The sequence below is a fragment of the Oikopleura dioica genome, chromosome XSR (assembly GCF_907165135.1).
Source record: "Oikopleura dioica chromosome XSR, OKI2018_I68_1.0, whole genome shotgun sequence".
NCBI classification, from domain to species: Eukaryota; Metazoa; Chordata; class Appendicularia; order Copelata; family Oikopleuridae; genus Oikopleura; species Oikopleura dioica.
In genome coordinates this window covers 7,288,452-7,316,449 of record NC_137294.1, presented here as the reverse complement: position 1 = coordinate 7,316,449, position 27,998 = coordinate 7,288,452, and the positions used below count along the sequence as shown (strand labels likewise).

The following is a 27,998-nucleotide window of genomic DNA, read 5'->3' as shown; positions in this document are numbered from 1 at the left end:
GGGAGTGGCATGTCCTCGACAATCTCGTAGTCGAAACGCTTCCAACGCCCTGATCCATTGAGATTGGGCGTGTAGATCTCCACAAGGTTCATTCCTTGAGGTCCTTGACCGAAATTCCTTATGTCCCAGAGTTCAACGTTCGACATCGAGATCAAACTCTTCTTAATTTGATACTTGTTAGGCTCCTTCTAATTTATTATCCTGATCCATGTTCTATATCAAATGTATCCACATCCATACGTATTCAAAAATTTCTTCAGGTTGCATTTACGGAATTTTTAATACTGCCATGAAAAAACAACAACGAAGGAATAATCGGCTCGACCAAACTATTTATTATCACAAAAAGGTACAAAGACACTTCAGAACAGTAAAAAGAAGCCGGAGACCGATCTCAGCAGAGGAGTGATCATCTGCCTTACTTCTTGTAACCTCGGGAAGCTCGTCGACCTCGAGCTCGTTCGAACTTTCGTCCCTTGGATCGGACGATTGGCTTGGTGTGAGAGCCGGGAACGCCTAAAATAGTTGGAAATGAGCTAAATGCGCGGAGACTAACCTGGAGCGCAGTTGTTGGCGAAGTAAGCTTCAGCCTTTCGCTGCTTTCGGGGTCCTTGAAGGAGGACGGTGTTCTGTCCCTTTCACCCAGTTCACAATCGCCGTTTAAAACTGACTCGCACTGCAAGAGTGCTCTGTGCCTGACCTGAGCCAATGATCAAAAGAGATAGTTTCGAAAAACCTTCACTTGCGATCGAACAAGCATTCTGCATGTCGAAGGTTTGGTTTCTGGTTTTTTGAGTAAACTGTCAATCATGAAGAGTGGCAAGGTGATCAGGTGATTGGGACCTGTTCCTTGGGGTTCTGGAGAGCGAGCTGATCGAAAGTGATGATTTCACCTCCGGCGGCAGCAATTCGCTGTCGAGCGGCTTCAGTGACTCGGAGAGCGCAGATTCGGAGCTTGGGGACTTCGAGAAGTCGGATGTCGTTGGTGACAGTACCAACAACGACAGCGGTCTTAAGAGGATAACAAGTACTTATTCAACCAGCAGGTTTGGCGGTGAAAAATCAAAAAAATGCAATCCATTCCTTGTTCTGTCGGCTCTCAGCCTTCATCTTTCGGACAAGTCGAGCGAGGGAAAGTGGAGGTCGGTTGATTCGGGACATAAAGAGTCGCTTGAGGATGACCTTGTTGAAGGTGGCATCGGTTCGTCGGGCCAAGAATCGGTAGGCCTTGACGAGGAGACCGAGGTAGACATCCTGGGAGACAGGAGCACTTCGGTGAGGTCGTCGCTGGTACTTGCCCTTGTTGTGTCGAAGATCAATGCCCATGGCGACGGTTTAGGAATCCGTTTATCGGTCTGAAAAAATATCGTGTTTAGAGAAACATATCCTCGCCAAGTAATTTATGGTCAGGAAGGGATAGTTTGCTGGTGGGCACAGGTTGAAGCTGTTTACTTCTTCTTGCCAGCACCAACAGCGGCCTTCTTGGTACCCTTGACCTTCTTCTTTCGGTTTCGGAGTTCCTTTCGCTGCTTTCGGGATTTCTTCTCGATCTTCTCAGCGAGACCGTGTCGGACGAGTCTGTACGCGGGTTAACACTGTGGAGAACAGCGTGCGATTTTATCATTCAGTTATGATCAGAAGAGATTAAGTCCTTGTTCGCACGAGCTGCCTCATGACCCCAATTTACAAGTTACTTACCTGCGCCTGGGAGCGCAGTAAAATCATAACGAGTTACGAAACCCCCCAAAAATTAAGTATAATTTTGCACTCCTTCGCAAAAGAGAGCAAATTATCCTCGGCCAAGCATCGGAGAGTAGCTCCGAGCGAACTCACACACTTTATGAACATCTCACAAAAGCGCAGGAGCGGCCACCCTAACGGTTTCAAAAAATTTCCCACGGCCCTGAATCGGGGTTCAATTCGTTTGGCATCCGCAACAGAGTCGTACATGAGGGCGAAACCAGAGGTCTTTCCACCACCGAACTGGGTCTTGAAGCCGAAGACAATGATGTGGTCGGCAGCAGTCTGAGGTTGCGTAATTATTGACTGGTTAAAGGGCGATGAATACCTTGTACTGCTTGGCAAGAGCCTCTCGGACCTCGGACTTCTTGGGAGTGGGAGTATCCGGGTGAAGGATGTCAACGACCATCTGCTTTCGGCTAAGAAGGCGGTTGGTCATGAACTTTCGAGTTCGCACGGTGATGGCGGTCATTTTTGATGATCTACCGAATTCGGTCTGAATGCGCGAAACTGTTAAAAGGGTTCAGAAGTTGCGGCCAAGGGAATGTCAGTCTGTGTTCAATGATGGCATTCTGATTGAGACAGACAGTTCAACTTTCACAAGACAAGCAATTTAGCTCTCGACGGCTTCTCGGAGTCGTCGGATACCCATGGAGACGACCTGGAAGTTCTGGGTATGAGGTTCCCAAGCTCCACCGGCCATCTTCTTGTTGGTTCGAGAGCAAACCCAAACGCCAACAGCTAATAGAATATTTAAAAGTCGCTTATTTAGGTTAATTACCGGTTCGCTTGAGGGAAGTGGCACCACAGAAGGGAGACTGGTATTTCTTGTGCTGGGAGACTTCCATCTTCTTGACAATCTTTCGGAGGGAAGATCCGTAGCGGGTACCGTATTTACCGGTGATACCGACCTTTCTGGTGCGCTTGGCCATCTTGGTTTATCCGAATTTCAGTCTAGAAGCGCATCAGTCACTACCGAAAAAATTGACGAAAAAAGAATAAGTGGCCTGTATCAGGGACAAATTGAGCAGCAGAAAAACGCCGCTTCTGTGAGACGCGAAATAGTCTCTCGAAAGTGGAGAGAATGTGAAAGTATTGGCAGGTGGTTAGCAGATAGTGAAAAATTGAGCCACTCCCGTGGTTTAAGCCGATTTCGAAGTTCGTAGACTTACTCGACATTACCAAACTTGGTCAAATTCATCGTCGAAGATTTCGTTCTTTTGTGTTTTTTCTTCTTTTTCGATGACACGAATTCCGCCGTACTGGAGTTTGGGCTTTTTCGGCTTTGGAGCTGGAGCAGAGTCGTCCGCGTATCCGTCTCCAGTCGTCTCCTCGGCTTCTTCTTCATCGTCGCCGTATTTGACGCATAGAAACATTTTCTCCGGATCAGGCTCCAAACTAGAATCTTTGTTGTCCTCATCCTTTCTTTCAGACGACTGTTCTTCCAAGAGCTGGTTCGCGGCTGGTGGAAGATACGGTTTTTGATCAATCTCGTTCCATTTCGTATTTCTGACGAGTTCTTGAAATGGAACGTTGACGACCTTGCGCCCTTTCTCATCCATGAATAACTCCATTGTGAATTCTTCGAAAATCTCCGACTCCGATTCGAACCGGAATTTTAACTGAATTATCCGTTAAAGAAATGAAGTAACTCATGAAAATAACGGACCTTATTTTTAAACAAAGAATATGACTTCAAATTATGTTTTCCAATTTTCGCGATGAACCTTGACACGTGAATCTTATCGTAACAGTAGCCCATCATGAGCTTGACGGCCTCGGTGGCGCATCCTTTCTGTCGCGCTTCCTTCTCTGCAATCATCACTTCGATTTCGCCCGCTTGGTCATCTTCGGGGTCGTTGAGAAACAAATTCACGTCGCCGATCATGGCCTCCTTCTCGCTTGAGCCGGATTCAATCTTCTCCGCTGAAAGAACGATGAAGGTCAACTTGTCTTCGTCTCTTCGCCAGCTTTCCTGCATCTCGTATTCTAAAAACAAGAATTTAGAAAATGTCCTGCTTAATCAAGAGTCATCACAAGTGACAAAATTAATCTACCTTTTTCTAAGGAAAGCGGCTCCGAAGCAGTAGCTTCGAGAATATCTTGATCTTTCATCCAATTGTGATATTTCTCGACGTGATCTTTTTCGTAAGGGACGAGAATGACGCGCGTCCCATAGACAACCACTTTCTCGTTCAATCTCATCTTTTTCTAACTTCGGAGAATTTGTCTCTGTTTTTCTTGTGGAAAAAGAAACGGAGGAATTAGAGATGGGCCAGAAAGGAGAGCGCGGATTGGGTGAGGTGCGTTCGGGAATTTCTCTCGTAGTGGCTCCCAGTTTCGCCCGTGTTTAGCGTCACCGAGAGAAGCACAATCGGCCAATCAGAGGCGAGTCTCCACGTGAGGCTCGGCGCGAGCGCGAAAGCGTGGGTGCTATTAAACTAAACGTAGTTTTTCATCGCCAAAATTTTACTTTTCTTGAATTCCTCCAGTCGGTCCTGCAATTCGTAGAGAATTTACCTTTTCCTGCCATCTACTACACAGACCCAGAAAGTAATCGAGTGATCAATTTCCCTAGAGATAAGCCGAACTCATGGAATAAATGATAAAAAATTAGAATTAGTGATAGTATCACCTAAATGTATGTATTATACAGTACACTTATAGCTTTTATCAAGATTCGATTGTAATTTATTTCCCAGTTTATCAAGTATTCGATTTTTAATGATTTCGTCTATATCCGCATAATTCCAAGCCCTGGTTTTACTACTGGTTCGAAATCTAACTTTTCGAATTCTTAGATCTGAATTCGGTCCAAATAATGCCTTCCGTTTGTGTCAAGGACGTCGACCAGCAGGAGTTTGTCAAGGCTTTCGCCGAATTCCTCAAGAACTCTGGCAAGGTCAAGGTTCCCGAGTGGGCCGATATCGTCAAGACCGCCACCCACCGAGAGTTGGCCCCATATGATCCCGACTGGTAAGTCTATTTGATTCTTTCTTCCCTTTTCATCACCCGATGGATTTCATTCAGTCTTGGGCTTTTTCCCCATTTCTGATTCCAAAAGTCGGAAACCAAATCCGCTCTTGATTTTCTCGATCTAAAGGGCATTCCATCAGTCCTTTAGTCTTTAGCACCTGAGCACAGATCCTAAAGTGAACTTAATTTAGACCAGTTTGTTAAAGCAAGTGTTAACTAGGAATGTTCAGGTTCTACGTACGATGCGCCTCTCTCGCCCGACACTTGTACATGCGCGGAAACGCTGGTGTTGGTGCCTTCCGAAAGGTGTACGGTGGCTCCCGACACCGAGGTGTTGCCCCCAACCACTTCCACGTCGCCAACGGAAACCTCATCCGAAAGGCTCTCCAGGCCCTCGAAGCCTGCAAGATCCTCGAGAAGTCCAACTTCCGCGGACGAGTCATCACCCGAGTTGGTCGACGAGACATGGACCGAGTCGCTGGCGCCATTAACAAGAACGCTGCTGAATAAACTCAGTCTATAAATTTTTCGCCGGTAGCACGGCTGGGGGTGAGGCTGGGAAGATGAGTCCTTGGACATAGGGTCGACCTATATCTGAACCCTAGCCGTGCTACCGACATGTCGCTCTGTTGCGACTCCTCATTTTCCGTCACTTCTACGTCAATCCGCTTACGATTCCGCTGTTTAGATTGAACGGACGAAATGACCAAGGTCAAGGCTTCTGATCTCCGAGGAAAGTCCAAGACTGAACTCACCGCCCGATTGAACGAGGCTAAGCAGGAGCTCAACTCCCTCCGAGTCGCAAAGGTCTCCGGCTCTGGCGCTGCTTCCAAGCTCGCCAAGATCCGAGTCGTTCGAAAGAGCATCGCCCAAACCTTGAACGTCATCAACCAGACCCAGAAGGCTGAGATCCGAAAGCTCTACCAGGTACCATTTATCCCAACCTGCGCCATCGCTCATGATAATATGAACAGAGCCTTTGAACAGTTTTCAATAATTGTCGATTATCAGTGAATGGTCGCTCGGGTTAACGGGACGCGATTCCTTGATGGATTCCCCCGACGAGTTGCCAAGGGCACTCCCTGGGGGTCAGGCGTGATGCCGACAATCCTCGGCCGTCCCGTTCATGTTTCCCAGCTTTCACCGTTGATTTAGGGTAAGAAGTACAAGCCAGTTGATCTTCGACCCAAGAAGACCCGAGCCCTTCGACGACGACTCAACAAACACCAGGAGTCCCTCCTCAGCTCCAAGCAGCAGAACAAGCAGCGACTTTACGCTGTCCGAAAGTTCGCTCTCAAGGCTTAAATGAAATAAAAATCCGCTGAGCCAAATGAGTGTTTGTGTGTCTTTATTGCAGTTAGTTAGTTTTATAGCATCGTAGATATGTCTGGGAATAAGCGTGTTTAAATGTTATGAGCTTAGAATGGAGATGGCGGCAGTGCTCTCTTCGAGCATTCCAGATTCTGACTATGACGCTGTGCAGGCGCCGCTAGGGAAGTCCACGAGTATCGATCATTCTTTGAGGCCAAAAACTTTTGGAATAGCGACAAAAGCGTCTGAGTCTGTCAAAAACATCATGGACATCCCAGTAGCACCCGTGACCGAGGATGTACGACGAATGTACATTAGAAGTCATCATCATTACGATGTCAGTGAAAGGGTTAGTGTAAAACAGCAGTGAGCTTCTCAAGGCGGGAGTTCTCAGCATTAGATTTTAATAAATATTTAGACTTGTTTAATATACAAGTTGCTTGATTCTCGGTTAGCCGAACAAATTTATAATAAATTCTTAGCTGAACCGTGGCTATGATCCAGCAAACTTTTCACGCGAGAGTGTGTTCGGTGCTCGTACGGAACATGACATTAGTGGCTCTCAGACAAAGGCGTCTCTCAATATTCCTGAAAGATCTGTGGATAACGAACGCGTCGCGCGATTTCAAGAGAGAAGGAAGGACGTCATCGGCGTACCTCTCGATCCAATCAAAGACTCAATGAAAGTGCCCGAGGATCATTGTTTCGGATACGTAGAGCTTCCGGACGATCACGATGTAGCGTATCTTCTTCATAAAGGATCGTACGATGTTTTCAAAACATCAACCCAGAATATCAATGGGATATTGAAAAGTGCCCGACTGAGTCTTCAGAAAGGTACAGTTGAGCGACATCTTTCCTAGCGACTGACTTATCTTTAAAGCAAACTATTGCAAATTCGAATATCTTCAAAAAACAATCTCAGATGATAAATTTGACGCGAGCCCATCAAAAGTGCTTCATAACCTGCAGAAATGCTACTTCCCAATCAGCGACGATCAGCTCGCCACTATTCTAGTTTTCTTTACCGACGAAACGGGCCAAGGTGTGTATAACTTTGTAAAATAAAAGCGATTTCTTTATTAATGTGTTTTAGTGGACACAAAGAGCTTCTTGAGTGCTTTGGACTGGCGCTCCCCTTTCCATCTGCCAGAGAACTTCACTGAAAAAGCAGTTGATGAAGTCAGCACAGCTAGACGAAATCTGTCCAAGATGTCGGACGCCATAGATGAGGAATTGAATTCTACTTCTACTCGAGTATGATATCGAAATTTTTTTAATGATTAGTTTCGAATAGGATTGGAATCGGTACGGTGTACCATCTCTACGAAGTGATTTGCCGCCACCTCGAATTAGACGAGTAGCGGATAAAAAGAATTATGGTGACGAGGGAAACGCAGGTGTCCTTACCAATCCCTCCATCATGGAAGCTCATGGAGTGTTTACAAGTGACCTTTATGAGCCGCGAACAATGACCGACATACTGAACCTCTACAAAGCAATTGGTGTTGAAGTAGACGTTTCCAAGCTCGAAGAACTCTGGCAAGCCCACTCAGGTACGGATTTCAGTAGAACATTTACCCACTTATTTTTGCCCTTTTCACGCCAATTAAGATCGACACGAATGCTTATTTTTTCTTTTTTTTCAGATTCCAGCGCTATGCTTTCGTTCATCGATGTAAATCGACTGCTGGACTCCGCCTAAAAGTTCTTTACTTCTATTACTGCTCTATTTTTTCACTCATTCAAATGCTTTCCTACATTTCATATATTTTCTCTTATAATTGATCTATATTTTTCTACATAGAGCAGATTCTTAACTCAAACCTTTAGATGTGTCGGAATCAAAATCGGGTTCGTGCTGGATAGAATCCCACCGGTCTGCCAACTCGCGAGCTTTGCCTAAATGGCGAACCAGTTTCTATTCTATATTCAATGTATATTGCTCGTTCTTTCTTACTGGGTAAGTCCGCCAATGTCTGGCTCTGCTCGAGTATAGCCTGAACACTTATTTTTTCATTAACAATAAGATCGTGAATATTTACTCTCTAATTAAGTCTTGCTCGATCGGGTTGACGTTCTATAACAACCATCTTTTCCGGGAATGGGACATTCCGCTAGCGACAACGACCATCCATTTCATGGTGATATTCGTCCTCTGCGGTTTTTGTCGAAAGGGACGTCAAATAGTCACGGGCAAGCAGTCCGTCATCCTTTCATGGGTAATTAAAGCATCACCGGTGTTTTAAAAAGTGATTTTAGCGTCAATATATGAAAAGCGTTGTGCCGATTGGAATCGCGTCTGCTATGGACATCGCTCTCTCGAATTGGTCAATGGTTTACATAACCGTTTCTTTATATACGATGATCAAGTCCACCTCGGTTCTTTTCATTCTAGCCTTCGCTCTCGGTTTGGGACTGGAGAAGTGGAGGAATAGTCTAATAATCGTCATTTCCCTCATTGCCTTGGGTTTGTTTTTATTCGGTATGATTTGCGCGATTACAACTGTTATGAAGCAAACTTTTTCAGTGTTCAAAATGACGGACTTCCATCTGTTTGGCTTTTGCCTGGCGCTAACCGCGTCCGCGCTCTCCGGAGCAAGGTGGACGCTATCGCAAGTTCTAACGCAGAAAGCCGAGTTAGGACTCAACAATCCTATCGACGCATTGTTCCACTTACAACCTGTAATGGCCGTTGCAATGGCACCCATCCTCTTCATTCACGGCGTGCTCCCATTTCTTACGACTTCAAAACTCTTTGGTGCAAATTCGTGGCACATCTGGATGCCGGATACAGCGCGTTTATTAGCTGGCGCATTTTTAGCTTTCTTTCTTGGTCTCAGCGAGTATCTTTTAGTGGGCAGAACGTCCGGGTATGCTTCTTGCTAGAAAACTGTAGCTAAAAAGCTGTTTAGCCTGACTTTTTCATTGAGCGGCATTGTAAAGGAGCTTGCTACGATGCTTTTTGCACTAAAAGATGGTGATCAGTTGGTTTTTATTAACTGGGTCGGGTTCTGTATCTGCGTCATTGGAATCAAAGGTAAACTAGCCTTTTGAATTTTTTATGTTTTATAATTGACTCAATATTCAACCCATGGCCATTAATTCACCAAGAGCCATCATATAATATGCACGCGGGAGATCGCAACATTTCCTACGCTCAAATAGGTTTAGCTTGATCTAGTTGGATCTTTCTAAATTGCTGATCTTACGCTTTTGTTAAGCACATGCATACTTCAAATGGCGCGAAAACAAGGCCCTTGTAATGAAAGCTCCAAGCCCGGCGCAAGTAGAAATGGAACAAAGCACCGCATTACTGGATAGCGACTCGGACTCCGATGATGTTATTTATGCGACCTAGAAAAATGATAAACCTGCCGTCTATCTGAATAGAACTCTAGTTCAGCCGCTTTCTGCTCTCATGTATCAATTCAATTTCAATTTTCTGTATCTTTTATTTCTAGAGCCCTTCTTATTCCTTCACTTATTTAATCCACAATAGTTGTGGCGCAATAAATAAACATTTATTTCCAAAATGCATCGACTTGAGTAGAGGCAAAGCTACTCAATCAGAGCCGATTGCTCCTCAAACGCAGTTAATTAATGCAGGAATACTGTGAATTGAAGAATGACGGCAAAGATATCTGGATTGTCAGTGTATATAGGCCTTATTTAAAAATTGAGGAGAACCGATCAATAGCCCCGAAGAACGAGTCAGGGGGAGAAAATGAGATTAGGAATTTGAAAATATTTCGCAATTGCATTCTATTTTTGACAGAAGAGGACAAGAACTTGGCGAGTTGAATTGAAGATCGTAGAGAGAAGGGATGAATTATTCACTCACAGGACACACTGTTGCTGCGTTGCCGTAGAAGCTACAACTAAAGAACGAAAAAGGGACTAGTTAGGGAGAGACCATTTATTCCCTGAAACCGAAAACGGAGAAATACCTGGAAGAGAACGCCCGAAACAAGAAAATGGAGGGGAATCTTCCTCCGTTGCCACCTCCAAGGCGTGCAGGGAGGTCAAGTTCAAAGAGTAAAAAATCCGAGAACTCATCTTCTACTTCTCTGAATGATAACAATCAAATAGGAATGGATTCTTATTATTCGTCGCGATAATATTATCTTCATGACGATTCTTGCGGGAAATCGAATTTTTTAGCAAAAATCTTACTATGCGCACTGAATTCATTTAAAGCGATGACCAAAGCAGAACGGGAAGCAATATTGAATGTGCTAGCGAGAAACGAGGAACTAAAAAGCACCGAGACAGCGCGCATTCAGTAATAAAGCCTATAAAAACAGTTCCGTTATGCTAATTAGAAATTTGAAGGAACGCTCTGTAGCCAGCTCACGTTTCGCGCCCGACCGAGGAAACGTGTGTGCATCTTGTGGCGGCACTCTTCCCTTCTCAATGACAGTTCCGCTTGTTGCCGAGCTAAATAAGTGTTCTGAATGCAGCAAACTTGCATGGTAAGATTAATTAAGCATTCTATTGGAAAAGATATTCGAATCTATCTCTCCGTGAGCATTAATTTTAAATTCGCACTTCTATCACGACGTGAATCCTCTAGAATTAATTTTTGTTCTTTTTAATACAGTAATACTCTAAATAAACGATCATATCATCTTCAGTCACGTTTGCCGCGTTGATATAGTTACTTCTGGAAGAAGCAGTGCTACTTCAGGAAACTCGTGGCGTTGTAGATCCTGTGCAGCGCAGGCAAAAATAAAGATGACTTCAGGTGAATGGTTCAAAAAGGGACGGTAACAATCGCTTTCAAACTCGATTATTGTCTTTTTTAGGCTCAAACAATGCCCAAATCATCCTCAGCTTCTTCGGCGATGCAGCTGGTATTGGATGAAGTTGGGCCGATGAATAAACGCTCATCAACGTCCTGCGATAACAAGGAAGACAACTCAATAAACTTGACACCAGAGCCGTCGATAAGTTCAGCTGAAAGAATGGCCGATGGAATTCATGATGATATCTCCCAAACATCTTCATTAATGGATGACACGTCTTCAAGGTAAGTCTCGATGACAAAAATGGAAATTTAACGCGTAGAAGATCACGTGCAAGTTCAACAGCATGGAAGAATGCAGCACAAAAATCATTAACGACACCTGGTAGTGACAATGGCTCTCGACAATCGTCAATGCGACCGAACTATGCTCCGTATCGCTCTGTCACCCAAGTATTAGCTGATCAAAATTAAGAAATTCTTATGGATTAATTCTAGGGTGCAAAAATGTTTGAATTGGTCAAAAATGCAGTCAAACATGACCAAGTGAAAATGGCTAACGCGATGGCTTCAACGTTGCCAGTTCCTGGAGCTCGCCGACTTGTTACTCAAAGATCAGTCAAGAGCATAAACGAGTCCATAAATAGCTCACATGGTGCTTTCACTCCTCAAGGAGTTCCTCTCAATATGGATATCTTGGAAAATCCATACGAACGCGGCTATACTTATCAAGATATCATAAATCTGCGCCGACAATTCGAGTTTCATTCGCAGGTTTATGATCTTTCATTAAATTGATTTTTAATTAATAGAGCTTGAACGAAAGCATGGAAGGAAACGGGCCTATCAATGACATTGAAATGGAAGATGTCGTTGAAAATCCAATGCTTTATAAATCTGAGTTAGAAATTGCGACTCCATCCCTTTCGCCTTGTGAGCCTCGGCACTCGCCCAACTCAACAATTATCAACCAAGACTTCCTCGACGATCACGAAGATGAGCAACTTGACTCCCTCTATTTGCCATCGGAAGTTCAAGGCGAAATCTCGTACTCCTTGAGTTACAACAGCGAGGTAATTTGGTCGCAACATCATTATAATAATATGAAAGAGCTTCTAACAACAGAAGTGACTTTTTCAAGCAAGTTTTTTCTGACGAAAATTCATTACTGTCAAAAGAGCTCTGATAGGAAAGTCTAAGACGGTGGTTCATGAAACCACCAAATGTCCATCAATAGCTCTAAATGTGTCAGTCACTTGGTTAAGGAGCTATCCGTCTTTATTGGCCGCGTATTCGAATTGGATTTTACCGACAAACGACGGCGAATGGACTTTCAAGTGAAAGTATTTCTCCTTCCCGACAGGTAAAAATGTGTTTTTAGTAATCACTTGTTTGTGATATTTGATCGATTTGACAAATTGGGATTAAAAGTATTCTAAAGTTTGAAAATTGTTCGATAAGTTTAGTATTAGTATAACGTATTCAGGAGATCCTTGATCACATTTATACAGGAGTCTTAAATCTCTGCAAAATTGCATAAAAGCGCCTTTTGGAATGACCACTGTATAAAATGGAATGGCCACAGTGGTTAGCACGGCGCCGCCCGAGAAATTAATTTCCTGAGGATAGAAAGGATAGTGAAAAACCTTTTAATTCAGATCGACGAAGAAAAAAACTCGCCATAGGCCATATTCGCCTGTCATCTCCTTTTCTGAAAGTTTCAAGGAAAAGCGCTTCTACTCGATTACTTCAAGATAGTCATTAGAGGACAGATTTCTGAAAATAAGAGAATTATTCTATTTTTATAATTTATAGAAGCACTGTTTAGTTTCCACTCAAGCCGAGTCAACTTACAACATCGTCAGTGGAGCTTTGTTTATCAGGAAAATCAACTTTCGTGAAGTCAAACTTTATGGGCCAGATGACCGTGCCGCTTAGTTCATTCGATTTCTCGAAGCTAGACGGTATAGAACGCATTGGTCGCCTCCGCCCAAGAGTAAACCTTTCTTCCTACCTTGCTCCTTACAAAGGCGACCTTTCAATTGAACTCACCTATTTGGAAAGGGGAAAACTAGTTCATTCATTTTTGAATGGGCCGTTAATCTTGCAAAAGTTTTTATCAGTCAAACGACTTTCCCAGAAAAGCCTAATGCACCAGCTTCAACCGATGCCCATTCAAAACCATGTAACGCTCATTCTTCCTTCCCTCATCGATCAGAAAGTAAGTATCTTCTCGGAATATCAAAAATTATTAAATTTAGACGGCGTTTTCCGCCTCTGCGTGCTTCTTGCCAACAATTTAATTCCCTCGCCAAACAGGTTTGTTTAAAATACAATATTGTGTGCATAATGCAATTGATCCACCTTTTAGCTCGTCTAGCGGTGCTCGAGTTCGTCCGTTTCTCAAAATACACTTGTATCCTTTCAAATGGACGAAGAAGAAGACTGTTCCTTCAGATCCCACGGATCTCTGCCCCGAGTTCAACTCGACGTTTCAATTTAGAGTAAGCGATTTCCCATTATATACGATAAGAATAATAAATTGTAGGGGATGACGAAAGAGATTCTAGCCGATTGCTCTCTGGAAATTTCTGTTTGGGACTACGAAAAAATCAAGGAAGCTATTTTCTCGGTGGAGTTAGGTGTAATCTCGGCACTGGGCATTATCAGGAAAAGTTATATTTTATGTAATCTCTAAGCCTGAGGTTTAAATTATTACGTATTGATGGAAAACTTAAAAAGGGTCAAGAATGCGACTGGATGGATGGCCAGGATAGTGAAGTCAAATTGTGGCAAGCTATGCTGGATTCTCCTGGAAAACCTGTTTCTGATCTACTACCTCTGCGGGATAGTCTCGTTTCACGAATTCTGTAGCATTTTAATAAATATTAAAAAACAGTAATTGAGAATTCTGATTCCTTCATCGTGACAGCTCGTGGCGGTCAGGCTCAGCCGCGCCCTCTTCCTTCTTCCCCAAGTGGGAAAGCAATGTCCGGTTTTCAGAATCGATCGGCGCTTTTCCTGGAGTACAGAGACGTCGAAATCAGAGATAGAAAAGGATTTTTAGTGACGTGAATTAAAAGGGTGAACTAGGTACTGTAATGGACGGAGCCCAAGGGACGCTCTTAGAGGCGATCCATAACGAAATGAAAGTAAAAACTTTTGATCTCTAACTCGGACACAACTGACGATACACAGGGAGAGGTAACAGCGCACTAATCGGCCTCTCAAAAGATTAGGCAGCTCAAGTACTAAGTGTTCGCAGCTCTTGATTTTATGTGCCGCTATAGACAAAGACAATGTAGAAGATGGCAAAGTTGACTTGCATTTTTAGGACATCGCGAAAGCGAAGAAGAACAAGAAGCCTTTGTTTCTTTCCAAAAAGAAAGCAACAATGAGCAGAAATCAGTCAAAAGACGGCTCAATGTCATCTGGTGTTCATTCTGCCTGGTAAATCAGAACGACAATAATGATCATTTATAAATTACTATAATTGATAGAACCTCCTTAAATTACTATAAAGCGGGGGATCATCGAAATCAGCTCATTTTTAAAAAGCAGTTTTGCAACTACGCTAATGAAATATAACAACCCTTAATTAGCGAACATGACATGCATCCTGATCTCGGTCTTCACTCCAAGAATCACCATGCCAAATCTCGAACAAAGCCAAAAAGGCCCGGTCTTAGATTTTTTGCATCAAGAGAATAATGATGAAATTTCAAAAACCTAAGTCAAGAACAACTGATTCGAGTGCAGCTGTTATGGGAATGAAGCCTTCTATGTCGAGCTCTTCTGGGGAGGATGAGGATCAACTTCCACAACTTAACTGTGGTGTTGCTGACAGTGAGTTGGTCTTCATGACAGAGCAACTGAACAGGCTCAGAAGCCGAGAGAAAAGAGTAAGAGCAGCATACGAGTATTTGATCTTGATTTTTGAAGCAAAAAATTGCGGAGGCCCGATTGACTGTTACCGAAGCAAAATTGATGGAATTTGCAGCAAAGTTAGCTGCGCGAAAGTCGAAGGTGGAGGAAAATCACGCAAGACTCAAAAATCGGAAAAATCGCATTAGAGAGAAGGAAGAAAAAATTCGAGAGTTGGAGAGCGAGCTAAATGCCCTCGACGAAGAGATAAAAAGCAAAAGCGATATTCTTAAAGAGCGCGAAACGGTGAGTTCGTGGTTCAAATTTTGGCGGCGTTAGAGACCGCGCCGATTTGCCGCCGATTATTATCATTATAATCACTCCCTCTAGAAATTGAAGACGCAGGAGTCGGGGGCCACGGAGAAGGATGAACAGCTCAAGCAGCGCGAAATCGATGTTTCCGAAAAGCTGAAACAGGTTTCAGAAAATCATTATCATCTGCGACATAGGTCCCATCAAAGACTAACAGTCCCTTTCAGATTGAGCAGCGACAGCGAATCGTGGAGAAGAAAGAAACTATGATCCGTGAAATGTCGCAACTTTTAATCTCGCAAGAAATGAGTTCCACGCGCGAGCTCAATTTTCATACGCGAAGATTCAACAGATATGGAGATGAGCGAAAACATGCTAGGTAGAAAGTATGAATTTTCTTTTTCTCAAAAAAAATTTCAAGCGACGAAGAAATATACGACACTTTCAGCCGTTCAAAATCAGCGATGGATCTGACGAAAAACCTTCAAATGGCGAGTGTCTGGGATGTTGAGTACAACAACAACAACGGACTCAATCATGGTCAACAGTTATCTTCTTCCACCCAGAATCAGCAAAATATGCAACAGCTACGCACACAGCCTCATGGGAAGTATGAGCCACATTCTATTCAAGGTTTGCCATTATTGCATAAATTTTCGAAGATAGGTAAAATCAAACCTCTTTTAAGAAATCGAGCCAACTACGAGCGGCTCGAGTAGCAAAAAGCAGAAAAACGGCTTTCAGCGAATGTTTGCTAACATGAAAAAATCAAAGTCAATGGACAAGCTGAATACAGCAGAAATGATATCTTCTTCGCGCGACATTGATATGGGTTCAGATTTCAATGGTGCTGCTCATAACTCTGGAAATGAGTCTCCAAAGAAATCACCTAAAAACGGGAAGTCGAAGAAAGGAGCGCCATCTAACAGTGGATCAACGGTACCTGAGCCGCCCATGAGGGTTTCGTCCATGGACTCACGTCATATGTTCCAAGTTGATAAAGGAAAAGGTTTATCTCATAATTAATAGTTCATCAATTATATCGTTATCTGATTTCTGATAACGACTACTGAATTTCAACCTGAAAAAGGAAATTTTACAAACTTCCAGGAAAATCGAATCGCTCAATTTAACAACCCGCAATTTATGTTTTCTGAGTACTGCAATCAATTCGGCGATAACAAGAAATCGGTTTCATGGGGACAATCGGACGAGCCCGGTCAGCCTACAAGCTCATCTGGTAGGTGCCACTCCTCGCAAAATCCAGACAGCCCACATTATCCAACATCTTACTGTAGTTTTCGATATGCGCAAGCCGGGGCCGCAATACAACATCACAACCCGGATGAATATCTGATTTGAATCCAAAGCCAAAGTAAGATAATGAAACAAAAAGAACATCTTTTGCTGCAATCATGCTCACTGTACGCTTCTTGAGCCTCGAAACCGACCATTGTAATTACAAGTCCTATGTTACTGTCTTTACTGACGCACTGTTACTAACTGATGATGTGACTGACTCATTTTCTGACCTCACTGACTTATAAACCAATCCATTTTGATACTCCTTGTTGTCTTCAATGCTTTTTTTTAGTTGGAATCATGCCTTCAGGCTCAGATAGGGTGCGTATGAACATGTTCTCACGAAATTCGCAGAATGAACGTTTATTTAACTGCGGAGTCACACTACTCCTCTAAATCTACGCAAGATTGTTTCTGGAGAGAAGATTGTTTCTATACTTTCGTAATAGGGAGGAATTTTTCCTTTCTAGGTAAATTGCAAAGAGCGCCTGCTTGAGGAAAAGACGAATTTGATGTTACGTTTTTTTTGTATTTAACAGGGTATCTCAATTCAGAGCCACGTCCAGCGAAAACGGACAAAGCCGAGCGTGGATCCGGATGCACATGCACGAGAAATGTGAAATGTGAAATTTTCTGTGATGATGTTTTGTCAGTAGTTGTGAAAATGGTCATGTAAGTGGATGTTTGAAACAATGAGGGTTGGTTGATGAACTTTCGCAGTGCTTAGTAGAAATCCTGATTAAGTAATTTTTGCTTTTTTTCGTTTTTTTGATTTTGCGACTATTTGGAAACGAGAAAAGACGTGGTGAGGTGAAACAACGGGTGCTTCCCGTGGCGACATTGGCGGCGTCACGTGGCCACGAATAATCTTGGTACGTTCGGTGCCACTTTGAGCTAAATGGCGCGGCGGCGCATTTTGGAAGGACGCCTGAGCTACTGCACTACACTGGGCTATTATAGATTCACTAGTCCGCGCTCTAATATGCCGCGAGCGTCGAGATTAGTGATTTTGAGAAAAAAGCTGGGCCGCTGCTTATCAGCGACTCAACTTGTGAAAGGGCTCAAGTGCAGGTGCAGTAGAGTGTGTCCTTGCAACCGCCAGTGCCATTTTGTCCGTGCTTAATGTGACAGGCGAGCATACTTTTGTCGACCACGTGACGTACCGCGGCGAAACACATATGAAACTTCAACACGAAGGATATGTTAGAGCAGGATAAAAATGCGCATAGCGAAAAATACGAGTCATAAAAGAAATTAACACAAATTATAGTAATGGCGAGAATGGGTTAAAGACATGCGTCTGTCGATTCGATGGCGCAATGCCAGGGGAAATTACAGGTGAAAGGGCCTACCGACACTGCCCCGCACGTATGAGCAATTCGCACTCCTGCGTACGGGCCAGCCTCACTAGAAGTATCACTCAAAGGTTATTGGGTTAGGGTTTAATCTAAAAGGAGCATCATCATCAAGGGGTCCAAACCACCAGCTTGTTGTCCAGTGATTGGGTCGACGGCACCGCCTCCAAGACCACCGCTGAGGAGGAGAAGTGGAAGAAGGTCATCGGAGCTGGAGCTAGAGGATCCAAGGCCATCACCGAGAAGGAGGAGTGGGAGAAGAGAGTTCATGCCACCAGCGCCCATTCCACCGGGTCCAGCGAGGCTGGTAAGGAGAAGAAGATCGGTGAGCTTGTTCTTCTTGCCGAAGTCACTCTTGGCGGCCTTGTAAGCAGTTTGTCGAGTTTTTTCGCATGCCTTGATATCATCGGCAGTGGCGCCGGTCGCGCCAGCGCAAGTGGTGTATGCATTGTCAGCAGCTGTTTTAGCGGCAGCACAGTCAGTCTGTTTTTTAGTGGTCTCTGCATTAGTACAGATTTCGTCCATCTTAGCAGAAGTGATTTCATCATCACCGAGAAGAAGAAGAGGAAGGATAGAGCTCATGTCACCAGCGGCTCCACCGGCACCTCCGAGACCACCGCCGAGGAGGAGGAGTGGGAGAAGGTCATCAGAGCCGTCAAGGCCGTCACCGAGGAGGAGGAGAGGGAGGATACCCTGCATACCACCGGCAGCACCACCGAGAAGACCACCAGCAGCTGGGGCCTGTGGGGCGACTGGCATGGGGTTGAATTGAGCGGCAACGCACGAAAGGATTGCGGAGAGTTTCATTATGTGTGTTTGTAGGACTAAATGATAATGTTAATGGTTGACGTTCTCTAATTTTATTATTCTCTGTGGTCTCTTGGCCGTTCTCTATAAAAACGTAAAAAATGCTCACCTTGGCGCTTGTTTCACCTCAGATCTAACTAAAATAAAACGGTGAAGGCTTTTGCTTTTATCGTATGGTGGAGCACTAGACCGGTTTGACAAGGCGCCCCAGGCAGAATCGCTCCACCACCACCACTACCACTAGCTCATTTCGTCTCAAGGGCTCCATCAAGAGGTTCAACACGATGATGACGTGAGCCATCGACCCAAAAGCAGCACTCGTTCTTCTAATTCGGTAACTCTTGCGTATGGTGATTCATGGTCCTCGTCCCTAATAACGAAACGTTTATTTAGTTACGGCAGATTACTACTTTCGAACACCCGGCTTATTTAAGTTTCTACGCTTTGGCGTTTATTTCTCAACGTCTTTTGAAAAATGCCTTCCTCATCGAGGATCGTCATGGAGGATTTCGCGTAAATACGGAATAAAAAAACACTTGAAACAAATAGAAATCTCGTTGATTTCGTGAATACTATTAACATATGAAAATGTTAGAAATTTTATGTTAAAAAACCTGATATATATTATGTTATTATTGCCTGTCACTATTATCATTAAGCGGTACAGTGAAGCATAAACGGTTTTTCTTTCGGAGGAAGTAAAACGGAAAGATATGGTCCATATTATCTGTACAATCATATCAACTTGAAATAGTACCGAATTCCTTTCTCACTCTCGCCTTGCCGCGACAACTTGACCTGGAGACACGAAAATGAATATTCCGACCTGTCAAAAATTTTTGTAAAAAAATTAGACGGATCAACGTAGCAACGCTTTGAAGAAATCTTTCGTGACTACACCACCGAAATACACCACAATTTTTAAAGATGATGGTGGGCTGTCAAGCAGAACGGACTAACGATTTCCCACCACCACCACAATTTGTGGGAAACTAGGAAAGCATCTTTCTCACGTGACACCACGTTAATATAAGTTTGATCATGGAACAATATGCAAAGCTTTAAATTGTTTGAAACTCGTCAAAACATTGGAACAAGTGTAGATTGGCTGAGATAAATGCGTCGAAATTTTATTCTGAGAATGTAGTAAAACAAAAAAAAACTCACTGCTCACGGCTTTGAGCGTCTCTATTTTCGATCAAATATATTTTGGTTCTTGCCCTGCTCCATCAACGCTGACATCATCATCATTTGGTTGTTATCGGTCTAAATATCATTTCATGTAACCACAAGTTATTCCGAGAAGCTTACTCTTGGTGGGCTAATATATCCTGTTCGTGGATCTCGAATAGGTGGTTGCGGCATGTTCATGAGCATCGGCATCATTTCGTCTCCTCCATTCATCATAGACATCATCATTGGGAGCATGGGATTGGCGCCAGGCTGCGTGGTAGTTGTGCCAGACATCATCATCATCAGTGGCAAGATTTTCGAGATGTCGTCATCTCCTGCTCAAAAAAGTTAGCTGTTTCTCGAACACGAGTTCTTACCATCTTCGCCACCGCCAAGCAGAAGCAAGGGGAGCAAACTCGAGGCGCCTTCCGCAGCCATGCCACCTTTTGACATCATAATCAGAGGCAACATCATGAGTGGATCGAGACCGTCGACCTAGAATGTAGACTTAGCAGTAATCCAAGACGAGTGGTATTCTCGAAACACTCTTGCCCGTTTTTTAAAGAACGGCTGAGGAACTTGTGTGAAGAGGTTCTACTTACAACGTTTCCATCTTCATCAGTCTTTTCCTCAGACATCATCAGCATGAGAGGTAGAAAGTTGGCCATAGCATTGGAGTCAGCTTCTGATTCACCTCCACCGTTCATGAGCATCATAATAGGCAAGAGTCTCATCAGTGGATCGTCGCCTCCATTACCCTTAATTATTTTTAGAGGTCTGGCAATTACCTCTATCAATCTAATCACAACATGGCGTAAGAACAAATTGGTAAAAGATTTCCTCAAAGTCCACGTTGGGAAAAAATACTTACACCCATCATCATAAGCATAGGCAACATTGCAGACATCTGAGAAGATGGTTTTTCATTTGATTCGTCAGAAGGGTTTCCAAAAAGTCCACCTTGCATCATCATCATCATGGTCATCATGTCCATTCCAGAGTTAGACTCGCCATCAGGTGATTCCTCATCGTCCTAAATGTCCGATTAGTTTAATCATGATTGGACGTAACAAGAAAATTTCGGTTAGTAATTATCGCATAATTGGATCTCTCAAGAATGGCGGAGGCACTTGACTTGACGTGGCCTTGGTGAATTGCTAAGGCGAATCTCTTTGGCAACTACCTCCAAAAGTTGTGTCATAAGCATGATCTGGAGTGGGTCAACTTCCTCGCCTCCTGACATGGCCGACATGGTCAGAATCTGCGTCAGATCCATTGCCTGCGACATTCTCGTCAGCAAGCTCAGAATCAAAATAAAAAACATTGTAGTTGCTTCTTCTCGCTCTGCGCCTCTAAGTGAAATGGAAATTCTCATCCTGGGTGAAAAACCAAAACCGCTTAAAATTCGTAATTGGTGGCATGAATTTTTCAATTCCAGCGCATGCATGAGTAACGTCGCCATCCAGAAGGTCATTAGTGATTTATACCGTAAAACGAGCTTTGACTATTTTCACAGGGGTTCTGCTTCATTATAGAATCAAATTTTATCGGGATAAACTTTTAACACGAGTAGGTTTCGCGTTTAAATTTCCGATTTCATGCTGATTTGACCGTAATACTCGCAACGTGAATTGAGCCGTTGCGAATGTCATTTTCGAACTTCAGACCAATTGACATTGTAGAAATTCATCAATCTATATCAGTCGTTAATTTATTACCATCACATTTTTTTGATATCGTAATTGAAAACCAGACTCAATATTTCATTCAGTTTTGTTCAGAATGGACTTTTTAGTGAGTGTTTTAAAATATTTGTCTTGACAATAATGACAGCTTGCATGTGTGTATATTAAACAATTATGCGCTTATATGATTCGATTGTTATTTTGGCGATCGAAAATGGGCAGCATTCCGTGCCCACGCGTCTCGAGAGACTCCACCATCGCCACAGCACCAACACCACGTGCGTTGAGCGTCATCGCATTTCACAGAAGTGAAAAAATCTAATAATCCCTCTCATGACCACAACGTGTTTCATAAAATGTATCTTGCGAAATTGAAGTTACTAAAAAGTCAATAAAATGATTCAGGGGCATTACAGTAACACCGAACCTCATGATTGACAATCGTCGAAAGTTTCAGTGAATAAAAATTTGGCAAAAACATAAATTTTGATCAGTATTTAGTTAGCTAGCCTTTGAAATGAGCTACGTTAGCGTGTTTGTATATTTGTGGTTTTAAAAGCAGTTGGATCAAACTTGGACCACAATATTTGGACAAAAACGTAAGATGCAAGTCTTGTGCCAAAAATAAGAACCCACGCAGTAGTCGTCATTTCAACCCCACAAAAATATCCATGTGAATGTAGTGTCTAGTACTTCCTGAAACTAAGAGGCCGAATCTAAAAGAGGAATCTAAGAAAATAGCTTACGACTTGAGTTTCTTATCCGCATGCGTTCTTGTAAATTACGTGGCGCGCGCGTCAAAAGTGAACATTGATAAATGCGAGCATGAGTTAGGTCCTTAATCAAGTATGGCCCAGGGGCCGACAGCTGCAGTGGGGCAAATGAAAGAGATGGACTTCTAATAAGACATGCTACGATTATATCATTTATTCATCGCTCGGCATGGGTGCCCACGCGCTTTCTCATCGTTCTTTGCCCGGGGATGAATTTAAATGGCGCCTCCAAGCTGTGACGCAAATTTTTTCAGTTAATCTAGTTTTCGGTTACGAATCTGGAGCAACCTCACTGCTCCCTTATATTTACGACACAAAATATAGACAACACGAAGCTTAATTCTTGAAAAGACTTTATGACTCTGCGACTTTTCCTGTGTTATTCCTATAGATCTGAAGAAAGACGTTTTCCTACCGAACAAAGAAGACAATCTTGTAAAAGGATAGACTCACGAATATTAATTAATAAACTACTCGTCGTTAAAATGTTGAGTCCAAGGGTCGCTCAGCGATCAGCTGTAGTTTTTCGAAAGCGAATAACTCTACCCGATCGTAAAGGGAAGACAAAGAAAGTAATTATCGGCTGGGGCGGCATCAATTTTTATGAGAGGAAAAAGAAAACACACCATTCATCGGTGATCTGAAGTTCCCAGAGAAGTAGAGAAATACACTACGGGAGAATACGCAAACTCTTTAGACTTGGAACGATTCTTCAAAAAAATGTCCCGGAAAGGGACATCTCTTTTAAAAATGCTTGTTAAGGGGGACAAGTAAGTAATTTTGAGCATTTTGTCAAAGCAAGCCTTGAATATTTAGATTGACACTGCTCTGTATATGTCTAATTTTGCTGAATATTCTCCAGTATTCAAGATACGACTCGGTAACCTGCCAAAATATACAATTGTCGAATAATTTGCACGGAGAATTATTTGAAAGAAAAATTCCAAGAAGCGAATTTATAGAAAGAAATGGAGATGAATATTCTCAGATGACAGACAATGATGATGACTCTTCATCAAGTGAGCTTTCAGTGTGGTTAAAGAAGTCTTTGCTAATCTATAAACAATATGGCAGATATTTTTGTGAAAAGAGTGTCACGATCTTTAAATTGCTTTCGTTTCAAAAACAAAATACGTACAGAGTTCGTCTTCTCAACTCGTAATCCCAGCTTGTCTTTAACCTTAGCAAAAGAAGACTCAGAAAGCATAGAGGATTCAAAAGATGAGAACGAAGACTTGGATAGCTCTTCAAACGACAGTTCCGAGAAGGAAGACTTCTGGGAAAATGGCAAAGAAGACGGGAGTCTCATTGCTCTTCAATCTATCTTCGACTCGATAGAAGACGCGGAAGTTCCACTCCAGGAAATTCCGATAAAACACAGGCACTCGGCTTTATCCGCCCTTAATTTGGGTTTCGATGGAATCAGACTGATTTCATCAGTCATATTTATTATTCACACTTGCTTTGTTTATTCCCTATAAAAACAAAATTATGTGAATAGCCGCTTGAAAGTGTGTTAGTGGTGGTGAACACACCGAGCTCAAATCATGCGACGCTTCACGAGGTGTCATCGGATATCCGCATGATGCACCGTCAAATGGCGCGTCTTGCAATGAAGCTTTATCCATCATTAAAAGTCGACGTTCAGTTCTATGGCAACTTTCTTGACCCAAACGAGAAAGTTTTCGGCGATTTTCGTTTTACTTCTCACATGCCATTAGCGCCTCTTCAAAATGCCTACAAGGGAAAGTGGTCGGAGTACAGTGCTATTGTCTGGATCGCAAACGGGCTCAACATCTTTGACATAACAACGATTCAAGATGGTATAGAAACTGTTTCCACTAGCTCTCCAGGAAAGCGGTAGAAAATTTAGGAACTAAGACTCAAGATACAGCTCCTGATTCCAAGTTACCAGTCACTATTGAGATCAGGACCTGTAAGATTTTTCGTTACCGAACAAAGGAACGCTTTTGTGTGGTGTTGGAGTAACTGGCAAATCTTGCGTCGCTGACGCAATGATGTTCACTCCTGAAACTGGAAAAATGATTTACATGCGAGGAGCAAACCATCCTAATCCAATGGGGAAAATATCTCAACGATATGCACAGCCATCTTCGATCGTTGGGCCTAACTCATTAAGTGGTTTCTTGCGATCAGATTCACGCTCATTCGAAATTCGCTTCAACAAAAAGATGAACTTATCTTGGCTGAAAATATCGAAAGCCTATCAAGGTAAACGCTTTTCTTTTGTTCAAATAGATGTCATAACTAATTCAGTTTTTACTGCGCATCCAACGAAACGAAATCTACCAAAATATCTCCGTGAAACGCAAATTGTCTCGCAACAAAAACATGTCAAATTTATAAAACCTCCGTCTTGCAGCGGAGATGGTTTCGTGAGTTTCATTAAATCGAGCCGCAAGGGCTCTTTTCGGCGAGATGAGATCCGCAAATATTACAAGGAAATTTTAAAGAAGCAATACCAGGATTCCTTCCATCTGTTCTTTCTTCTTGGAAGTCCATCGTCAAAAGGAAAGGCTCGTTAATGTTTTGCGCGAAATATTTCGACAATAAGTCGTTAAACATTAGTATTAAACGGATACTTAAACTTTGAATACCTAACATTTCGATTTATGACAATATCAGGTGAGCTATAACTAGAGGAAAAATGGCTTACTGACAAAATCAAAGCTGAGAGCGAAAAACACAACGACATAGTGTTATATGATTATGAAGACAATTATGAAAACTTGCCAATGAAAACATTTGCTGGTTATCAGTTTTTCAATGATCACTGTAAGAAGAAAAAATATGCCATCTTCCACGACGACGATATTTATATAAAGCTCAACGAGCTGAAGGGTCAATTAAAAAAGTTGGATCCGTCCGTACCTGAAATAAAGTGTTTAAAAGGTGGGCTTTGATTTGAATTATAATAACGCGACAAATATTTAAAGGAAAATGCATCCCTGAAGCGCCAGCTATGTACTTCGGAAAATACTATACCTGGATTGACCTCTATCCTCCAATGTACTTTATTCCCACCTATAGTAACGGGCAAGCTACCGCTCTCACAGCATCAGCAGCAAAAAAGATATATGAAGCTGCAAAGGAAACGGATTACAGAGAGTTCCGCATCGAGGATATGCTCTACACGGGGATCCTACGTGTTAAAGCAGGCATCTCTAAGATCTCTGGGATGGTGCTTCCAAATGGGGGATCGGTGAGTTCGCACAACCAAGGAATGCCTGATAAAAGCAATTACTTCCAAAAGCTGACCCTACTTTACAAGAATAACAAGCTTTCGCTAAGAGCAATGCCATAACGCTGAGGTCTTAGGTACTTTCATTTTTTTGACATTTCTTCATGCGCTTCAATAAACACCACAGTTCAACAGCTGAATCCTTAGTCTTCCTTGTTTTCATCTGCAAGTATCGAGTATCTCTTTACAAATCTTTATTAATAAATAGCATCATTACAGTTTTTACAGTTGTCTGGACTAAATACATCGATATCATCGTCTACACTGCCTGTCGTTTCTAAGTTCGATTTGGAAAGAAGTGCGCCGCTATCAGAAGATGTTCTCCGTCGTGATAACCCTCGATGTGGTGGAGCTGGCACCTCTTTTGATGCATCGCATTCCGATTTGTGACGCGATCGAACAGGTGTTCTGACGACTGTGCTTTCCACTACTGTTCCTACTTGATTGCTCACTAAAATATCGTTGTTAGAGATAGTCATTGTTAATCGATCCAAAGCTAAGAACTGAGATAGACGTCTACATGAAAGACAAATGTTTCCGAACGTCATATCCTTTTAGTAGCCGACCTTGAAAAGATGGCAAATTGAATTCATGCGTGAATTTCGGGGAACACATGGAAAGACCACGAGTCTATCACCCGCCAGACACAATATTATATTTTACATACCGAAGCATCTAAAGACCCATAATTGGAGAAGCTTTTTACGTAGCGCGTGATTAAGAAATCCATACACCAATGGGTTGAATATGACCACAAAATTCGCAAGAAGAAGTAATGGCGGATGCGTCATTTCACCACAAGCTGGAAAAAATGAAGCGAAGAATCCCCAAATGTTCAAGGGTAGAGGAAGCATCGCAGTCATGATTGTGATCATAATTGTTTTTCTTGTTCTAATAATCTGTTACAGTTAATGTGACACTGGTATCAAATACCTTCGAATGTCTAAAGTTTGTCCAGTCCATAGGGAACTCAAGCTCGCAAGTGACCTCATAGACGCTGAACGCGACGGGGCTGAAGAACCTTACCAGGTTCATTTTTCGCTCGTTTATGGCAAGAAATTAGCCTTTTTTGAGAGAGAATTTGAACCATGCCTGAACCTCCTCTCCCTCCTTTCATATTCAGGCTATTTTTGTTGGCCCTTTTTCTCTCCCTAGGTGTGCGTCTCACAGTTCCTTGCGTAGACGATTTAACATTTCTTTGAGAGCCGATCCCATTTGAGTGTGCATTTATACCAAGTTCTGGTGTTGGTGTTGAAGTGAGTTCATCTTCATGGAGGCGAAGGGATGAACTGTTTAAAGCTCGTTTCTTCTTACTTTGGCGAATTGTCACTTGATAAACTTTGTAGTAGCAAAATAAAGAGGTTCCTACAAAATAGTAAAATTTCTAGTTCTCAGTCTCGTTCCTTACCAAAGCTGGCAAAGTAAGTAAATAAAATTGCTGTTTTCAAGTAGATCGTTTCGGCCCCTTTGTTGCAGTAATCCATTGTGCAGGTGTTAACGTAGAAACTCTCCCTGAAACCAGAAATCCCGAACAGAGGAGGAACCATGACGATTTGAGCTGCGAACATGAGGAATAGAGTAGCCATGAACGCATTCGATCGCTTGCATCTTAATCGTGTTAAAATCACGAATATTGTCAATAGAAGACTACCGTTTCCCGAAAGGCCTTCTGATGATGATCATTCTGTCGAGTGAGATGACGGAAGTGACGAAAAATGAGGTAGATTTCGATGTTTGCGAGAGAAAGGCCACGATTAGACAAGCGGCTCTGGGTATAATCCAGCTGCCCGGGCCCACTATGCGCAATAAATCTCCCAATATAATCGGAAAAAGCCCGAACACACACTGCAGCAGATCAGCGATGGCCAGATGACGAATAAATACGGAAGAGACAGACTAATGAATATACTTTTATTGATCTGTTCGTGTCTATTTCTGAGGTTAAACCGTCCAACTTAGATCCTACTGTAGCTAGGTTGATCGCTCAAAGTTGGAAAGGAAATGAGGCGCCTTCTAAGTAGGATCCAAAATGAATAATTATCTAAGTAAGAATGATAATATAACTTACCCTTGTCCTGAGCCTGTTTATGACTCGCAACACAGAAATATTCAAGATTATGCCGGTGCAGAAAACGAAAAAATAAATAGCTAGCTCTACTGCTATTAGTGGCTGTTCATGAATTCAAAAGATAGTACCATTTACACAATTATATGGTATTTAGAATATTCTTTTAAACTCTTCCTTTGGTCTTGTTGATGGCACCTGCCAAGTGACGGCCAACTCATATTTCATAATCGCTTTAAATTCTCTGATTCCGTCTTCACTTTTCTCTAATTCTCGGACATTTGAAGAAGAATGATGAGTCGAAATCCCTTCTATTTTGCCACATTGGCGAGATAAAAAACAGGGACCGTGACCGTTTTTCGGTGTGAAGCGGTTCACACGCTCACGGCAAGTCGCCCGCCGCACCGCCACCAGGGGCAGCTGATGTGCGTTTATTATTCATAAACCGTTATACATATCTGTATGGAGATCTATCAGAACAATTTGTTTCGCCATATTGTATCTATATGTTCTAAGAAAAAGTTAGTTGAAACGACCGTCATTTAGATTTTGAATACTTTTTCTTCATCTGCAGGTTTGTTAATGACAACTTATTCTGCTAAAACGTGGATTCACGTGACACTATG

The 27,998-nt window shown here is 42.7% G+C and overlaps 14 protein-coding genes across 15 annotated transcripts; 7 read left to right on the top strand and 7 right to left on the bottom strand.

The window, feature by feature from the left end:
• Positions 1 to 312: 312 nt before the first annotated feature.
• On the bottom strand, positions 313 to 1,401 carry LOC145709874 (large ribosomal subunit protein eL18-like). Its single transcript, XM_081787577.1, has 3 exons — positions 844 to 1,401; positions 557 to 629; positions 313 to 516 (listed from the first exon to the last, which is right to left on the bottom strand). Exon 1 carries the CDS (start codon positions 1,324 to 1,326, stop codon positions 1,063 to 1,065), a length of 264 nt encoding a protein of 87 aa, XP_081643703.1. The 5' UTR covers positions 1,327 to 1,401; the 3' UTR covers positions 313 to 516; positions 557 to 629; positions 844 to 1,062.
• LOC145709872 (small ribosomal subunit protein eS24-like) lies at positions 1,386 to 2,275 on the bottom strand. The gene is made up of 3 exons (XM_081787575.1): positions 2,069 to 2,275; positions 1,907 to 2,025; positions 1,386 to 1,581 (listed from the first exon to the last, which is right to left on the bottom strand). The coding sequence occupies exons 1-3, from the start codon at positions 2,210 to 2,212 to the stop codon at positions 1,449 to 1,451; spliced, it is 396 nt and encodes a 131-aa protein (XP_081643701.1). The 5' UTR covers positions 2,213 to 2,275; the 3' UTR covers positions 1,386 to 1,448.
• On the bottom strand, positions 2,263 to 2,728 carry LOC145709873 (large ribosomal subunit protein eL43-like). The gene is made up of 2 exons (XM_081787576.1): positions 2,522 to 2,728; positions 2,263 to 2,481 (listed from the first exon to the last, which is right to left on the bottom strand). Exons 1-2 carry the CDS (start codon positions 2,670 to 2,672, stop codon positions 2,354 to 2,356), a joined length of 279 nt encoding a protein of 92 aa, XP_081643702.1. The 5' UTR covers positions 2,673 to 2,728; the 3' UTR covers positions 2,263 to 2,353.
• Positions 2,725 to 4,100, bottom strand: LOC145709871 (N-acetyltransferase 9-like protein). Its single transcript, XM_081787574.1, has 3 exons — positions 3,798 to 4,100; positions 3,410 to 3,729; positions 2,725 to 3,362 (listed from the first exon to the last, which is right to left on the bottom strand). The coding sequence occupies exons 1-3, from the start codon at positions 3,943 to 3,945 to the stop codon at positions 2,919 to 2,921; spliced, it is 912 nt and encodes a 303-aa protein (XP_081643700.1). The 5' UTR covers positions 3,946 to 4,100; the 3' UTR covers positions 2,725 to 2,918.
• A 430-nt stretch (positions 4,101 to 4,530) lies between these two features.
• On the top strand, positions 4,531 to 5,241 carry LOC145710264 (small ribosomal subunit protein eS19-like). Its single transcript, XM_081787984.1, has 2 exons — positions 4,531 to 4,716; positions 4,947 to 5,241. The coding sequence occupies exons 1-2, from the start codon at positions 4,562 to 4,564 to the stop codon at positions 5,224 to 5,226; spliced, it is 435 nt and encodes a 144-aa protein (XP_081644110.1). The 5' UTR covers positions 4,531 to 4,561; the 3' UTR covers positions 5,227 to 5,241.
• A 146-nt stretch (positions 5,242 to 5,387) lies between these two features.
• Positions 5,388 to 6,047, top strand: LOC145710265 (large ribosomal subunit protein uL29-like). The gene is made up of 2 exons (XM_081787985.1): positions 5,388 to 5,643; positions 5,872 to 6,047. Exons 1-2 carry the CDS (start codon positions 5,419 to 5,421, stop codon positions 6,019 to 6,021), a joined length of 375 nt encoding a protein of 124 aa, XP_081644111.1. The 5' UTR covers positions 5,388 to 5,418; the 3' UTR covers positions 6,022 to 6,047.
• A 65-nt stretch (positions 6,048 to 6,112) lies between these two features.
• On the top strand, positions 6,113 to 7,835 carry LOC145710263 (EF-hand domain-containing family member B-like). The gene is made up of 6 exons (XM_081787982.1): positions 6,113 to 6,376; positions 6,510 to 6,864; positions 6,911 to 7,072; positions 7,124 to 7,284; positions 7,325 to 7,583; positions 7,677 to 7,835. Exons 1-6 carry the CDS (start codon positions 6,140 to 6,142, stop codon positions 7,730 to 7,732), a joined length of 1,230 nt encoding a protein of 409 aa, XP_081644108.1. The 5' UTR covers positions 6,113 to 6,139; the 3' UTR covers positions 7,733 to 7,835.
• A 23-nt stretch (positions 7,836 to 7,858) lies between these two features.
• LOC145706835 (solute carrier family 35 member H1-like) lies at positions 7,859 to 9,563 on the top strand. 2 transcript variants are annotated; one of them, XM_081784282.1, is made up of 7 exons: positions 7,859 to 7,990; positions 8,085 to 8,249; positions 8,290 to 8,512; positions 8,558 to 8,900; positions 8,943 to 9,067; positions 9,142 to 9,195; positions 9,252 to 9,563. In XM_081784282.1, exons 1-7 carry the CDS (start codon positions 7,934 to 7,936, stop codon positions 9,386 to 9,388), a joined length of 1,104 nt encoding a protein of 367 aa, XP_081640408.1. In that variant the 5' UTR covers positions 7,859 to 7,933; the 3' UTR covers positions 9,389 to 9,563. The 2 variants fall into 2 exon arrangements, with proteins under 2 accessions (XP_081640408.1, XP_081640410.1); XM_081784284.1 differs by lacking the exon at positions 9,142 to 9,195.
• A 1,753-nt stretch (positions 9,564 to 11,316) lies between these two features.
• LOC145709078 (uncharacterized) lies at positions 11,317 to 13,472 on the top strand. Its single transcript, XM_081786761.1, has 7 exons — positions 11,317 to 11,548; positions 11,587 to 11,847; positions 12,603 to 12,770; positions 12,839 to 12,995; positions 13,036 to 13,093; positions 13,146 to 13,278; positions 13,323 to 13,472. The coding sequence occupies exons 1-7, from the start codon at positions 11,327 to 11,329 to the stop codon at positions 13,470 to 13,472; spliced, it is 1,149 nt and encodes a 382-aa protein (XP_081642887.1). The 5' UTR covers positions 11,317 to 11,326.
• Positions 13,473 to 13,697: 225 nt separating this feature from the next.
• Positions 13,698 to 15,991, top strand: LOC145707488 (uncharacterized). The gene is made up of 8 exons (XM_081785022.1): positions 13,698 to 13,978; positions 14,109 to 14,224; positions 14,377 to 14,676; positions 14,717 to 14,944; positions 15,029 to 15,115; positions 15,178 to 15,329; positions 15,372 to 15,583; positions 15,639 to 15,991. The coding sequence occupies exons 3-8, from the start codon at positions 14,485 to 14,487 to the stop codon at positions 15,974 to 15,976; spliced, it is 1,209 nt and encodes a 402-aa protein (XP_081641148.1). The 5' UTR covers positions 13,698 to 13,978; positions 14,109 to 14,224; positions 14,377 to 14,484; the 3' UTR covers positions 15,977 to 15,991.
• A 769-nt stretch (positions 15,992 to 16,760) lies between these two features.
• On the bottom strand, positions 16,761 to 18,695 carry LOC145710410 (uncharacterized). Its single transcript, XM_081788160.1, has 2 exons — positions 18,524 to 18,695; positions 16,761 to 18,431 (listed from the first exon to the last, which is right to left on the bottom strand). The coding sequence occupies exon 2, from the start codon at positions 18,412 to 18,414 to the stop codon at positions 17,695 to 17,697; it is 720 nt and encodes a 239-aa protein (XP_081644286.1). The 5' UTR covers positions 18,415 to 18,431; positions 18,524 to 18,695; the 3' UTR covers positions 16,761 to 17,694.
• An 843-nt stretch (positions 18,696 to 19,538) lies between these two features.
• On the bottom strand, positions 19,539 to 20,923 carry LOC145708608 (uncharacterized). The gene is made up of 6 exons (XM_081786297.1): positions 20,771 to 20,923; positions 20,459 to 20,620; positions 20,190 to 20,345; positions 19,965 to 20,082; positions 19,726 to 19,922; positions 19,539 to 19,680 (listed from the first exon to the last, which is right to left on the bottom strand). Exons 1-6 carry the CDS (start codon positions 20,909 to 20,911, stop codon positions 19,603 to 19,605), a joined length of 852 nt encoding a protein of 283 aa, XP_081642423.1. The 5' UTR covers positions 20,912 to 20,923; the 3' UTR covers positions 19,539 to 19,602.
• Positions 20,924 to 23,157: 2,234 nt separating this feature from the next.
• On the top strand, positions 23,158 to 25,439 carry LOC145707630 (uncharacterized). The gene is made up of 3 exons (XM_081785186.1): positions 23,158 to 24,277; positions 24,323 to 24,958; positions 25,003 to 25,439. Exons 2-3 carry the CDS (start codon positions 24,802 to 24,804, stop codon positions 25,368 to 25,370), a joined length of 525 nt encoding a protein of 174 aa, XP_081641312.1. The 5' UTR covers positions 23,158 to 24,277; positions 24,323 to 24,801; the 3' UTR covers positions 25,371 to 25,439.
• A 61-nt stretch (positions 25,440 to 25,500) lies between these two features.
• LOC145707508 (uncharacterized) lies at positions 25,501 to 27,714 on the bottom strand. Its single transcript, XM_081785044.1, has 8 exons — positions 27,552 to 27,714; positions 27,376 to 27,479; positions 26,959 to 27,203; positions 26,716 to 26,915; positions 26,400 to 26,672; positions 26,241 to 26,328; positions 25,975 to 26,198; positions 25,501 to 25,758 (listed from the first exon to the last, which is right to left on the bottom strand). Exons 1-8 carry the CDS (start codon positions 27,598 to 27,600, stop codon positions 25,505 to 25,507), a joined length of 1,437 nt encoding a protein of 478 aa, XP_081641170.1. The 5' UTR covers positions 27,601 to 27,714; the 3' UTR covers positions 25,501 to 25,504.
• Positions 27,715 to 27,998: the final 284 nt, after the last annotated feature.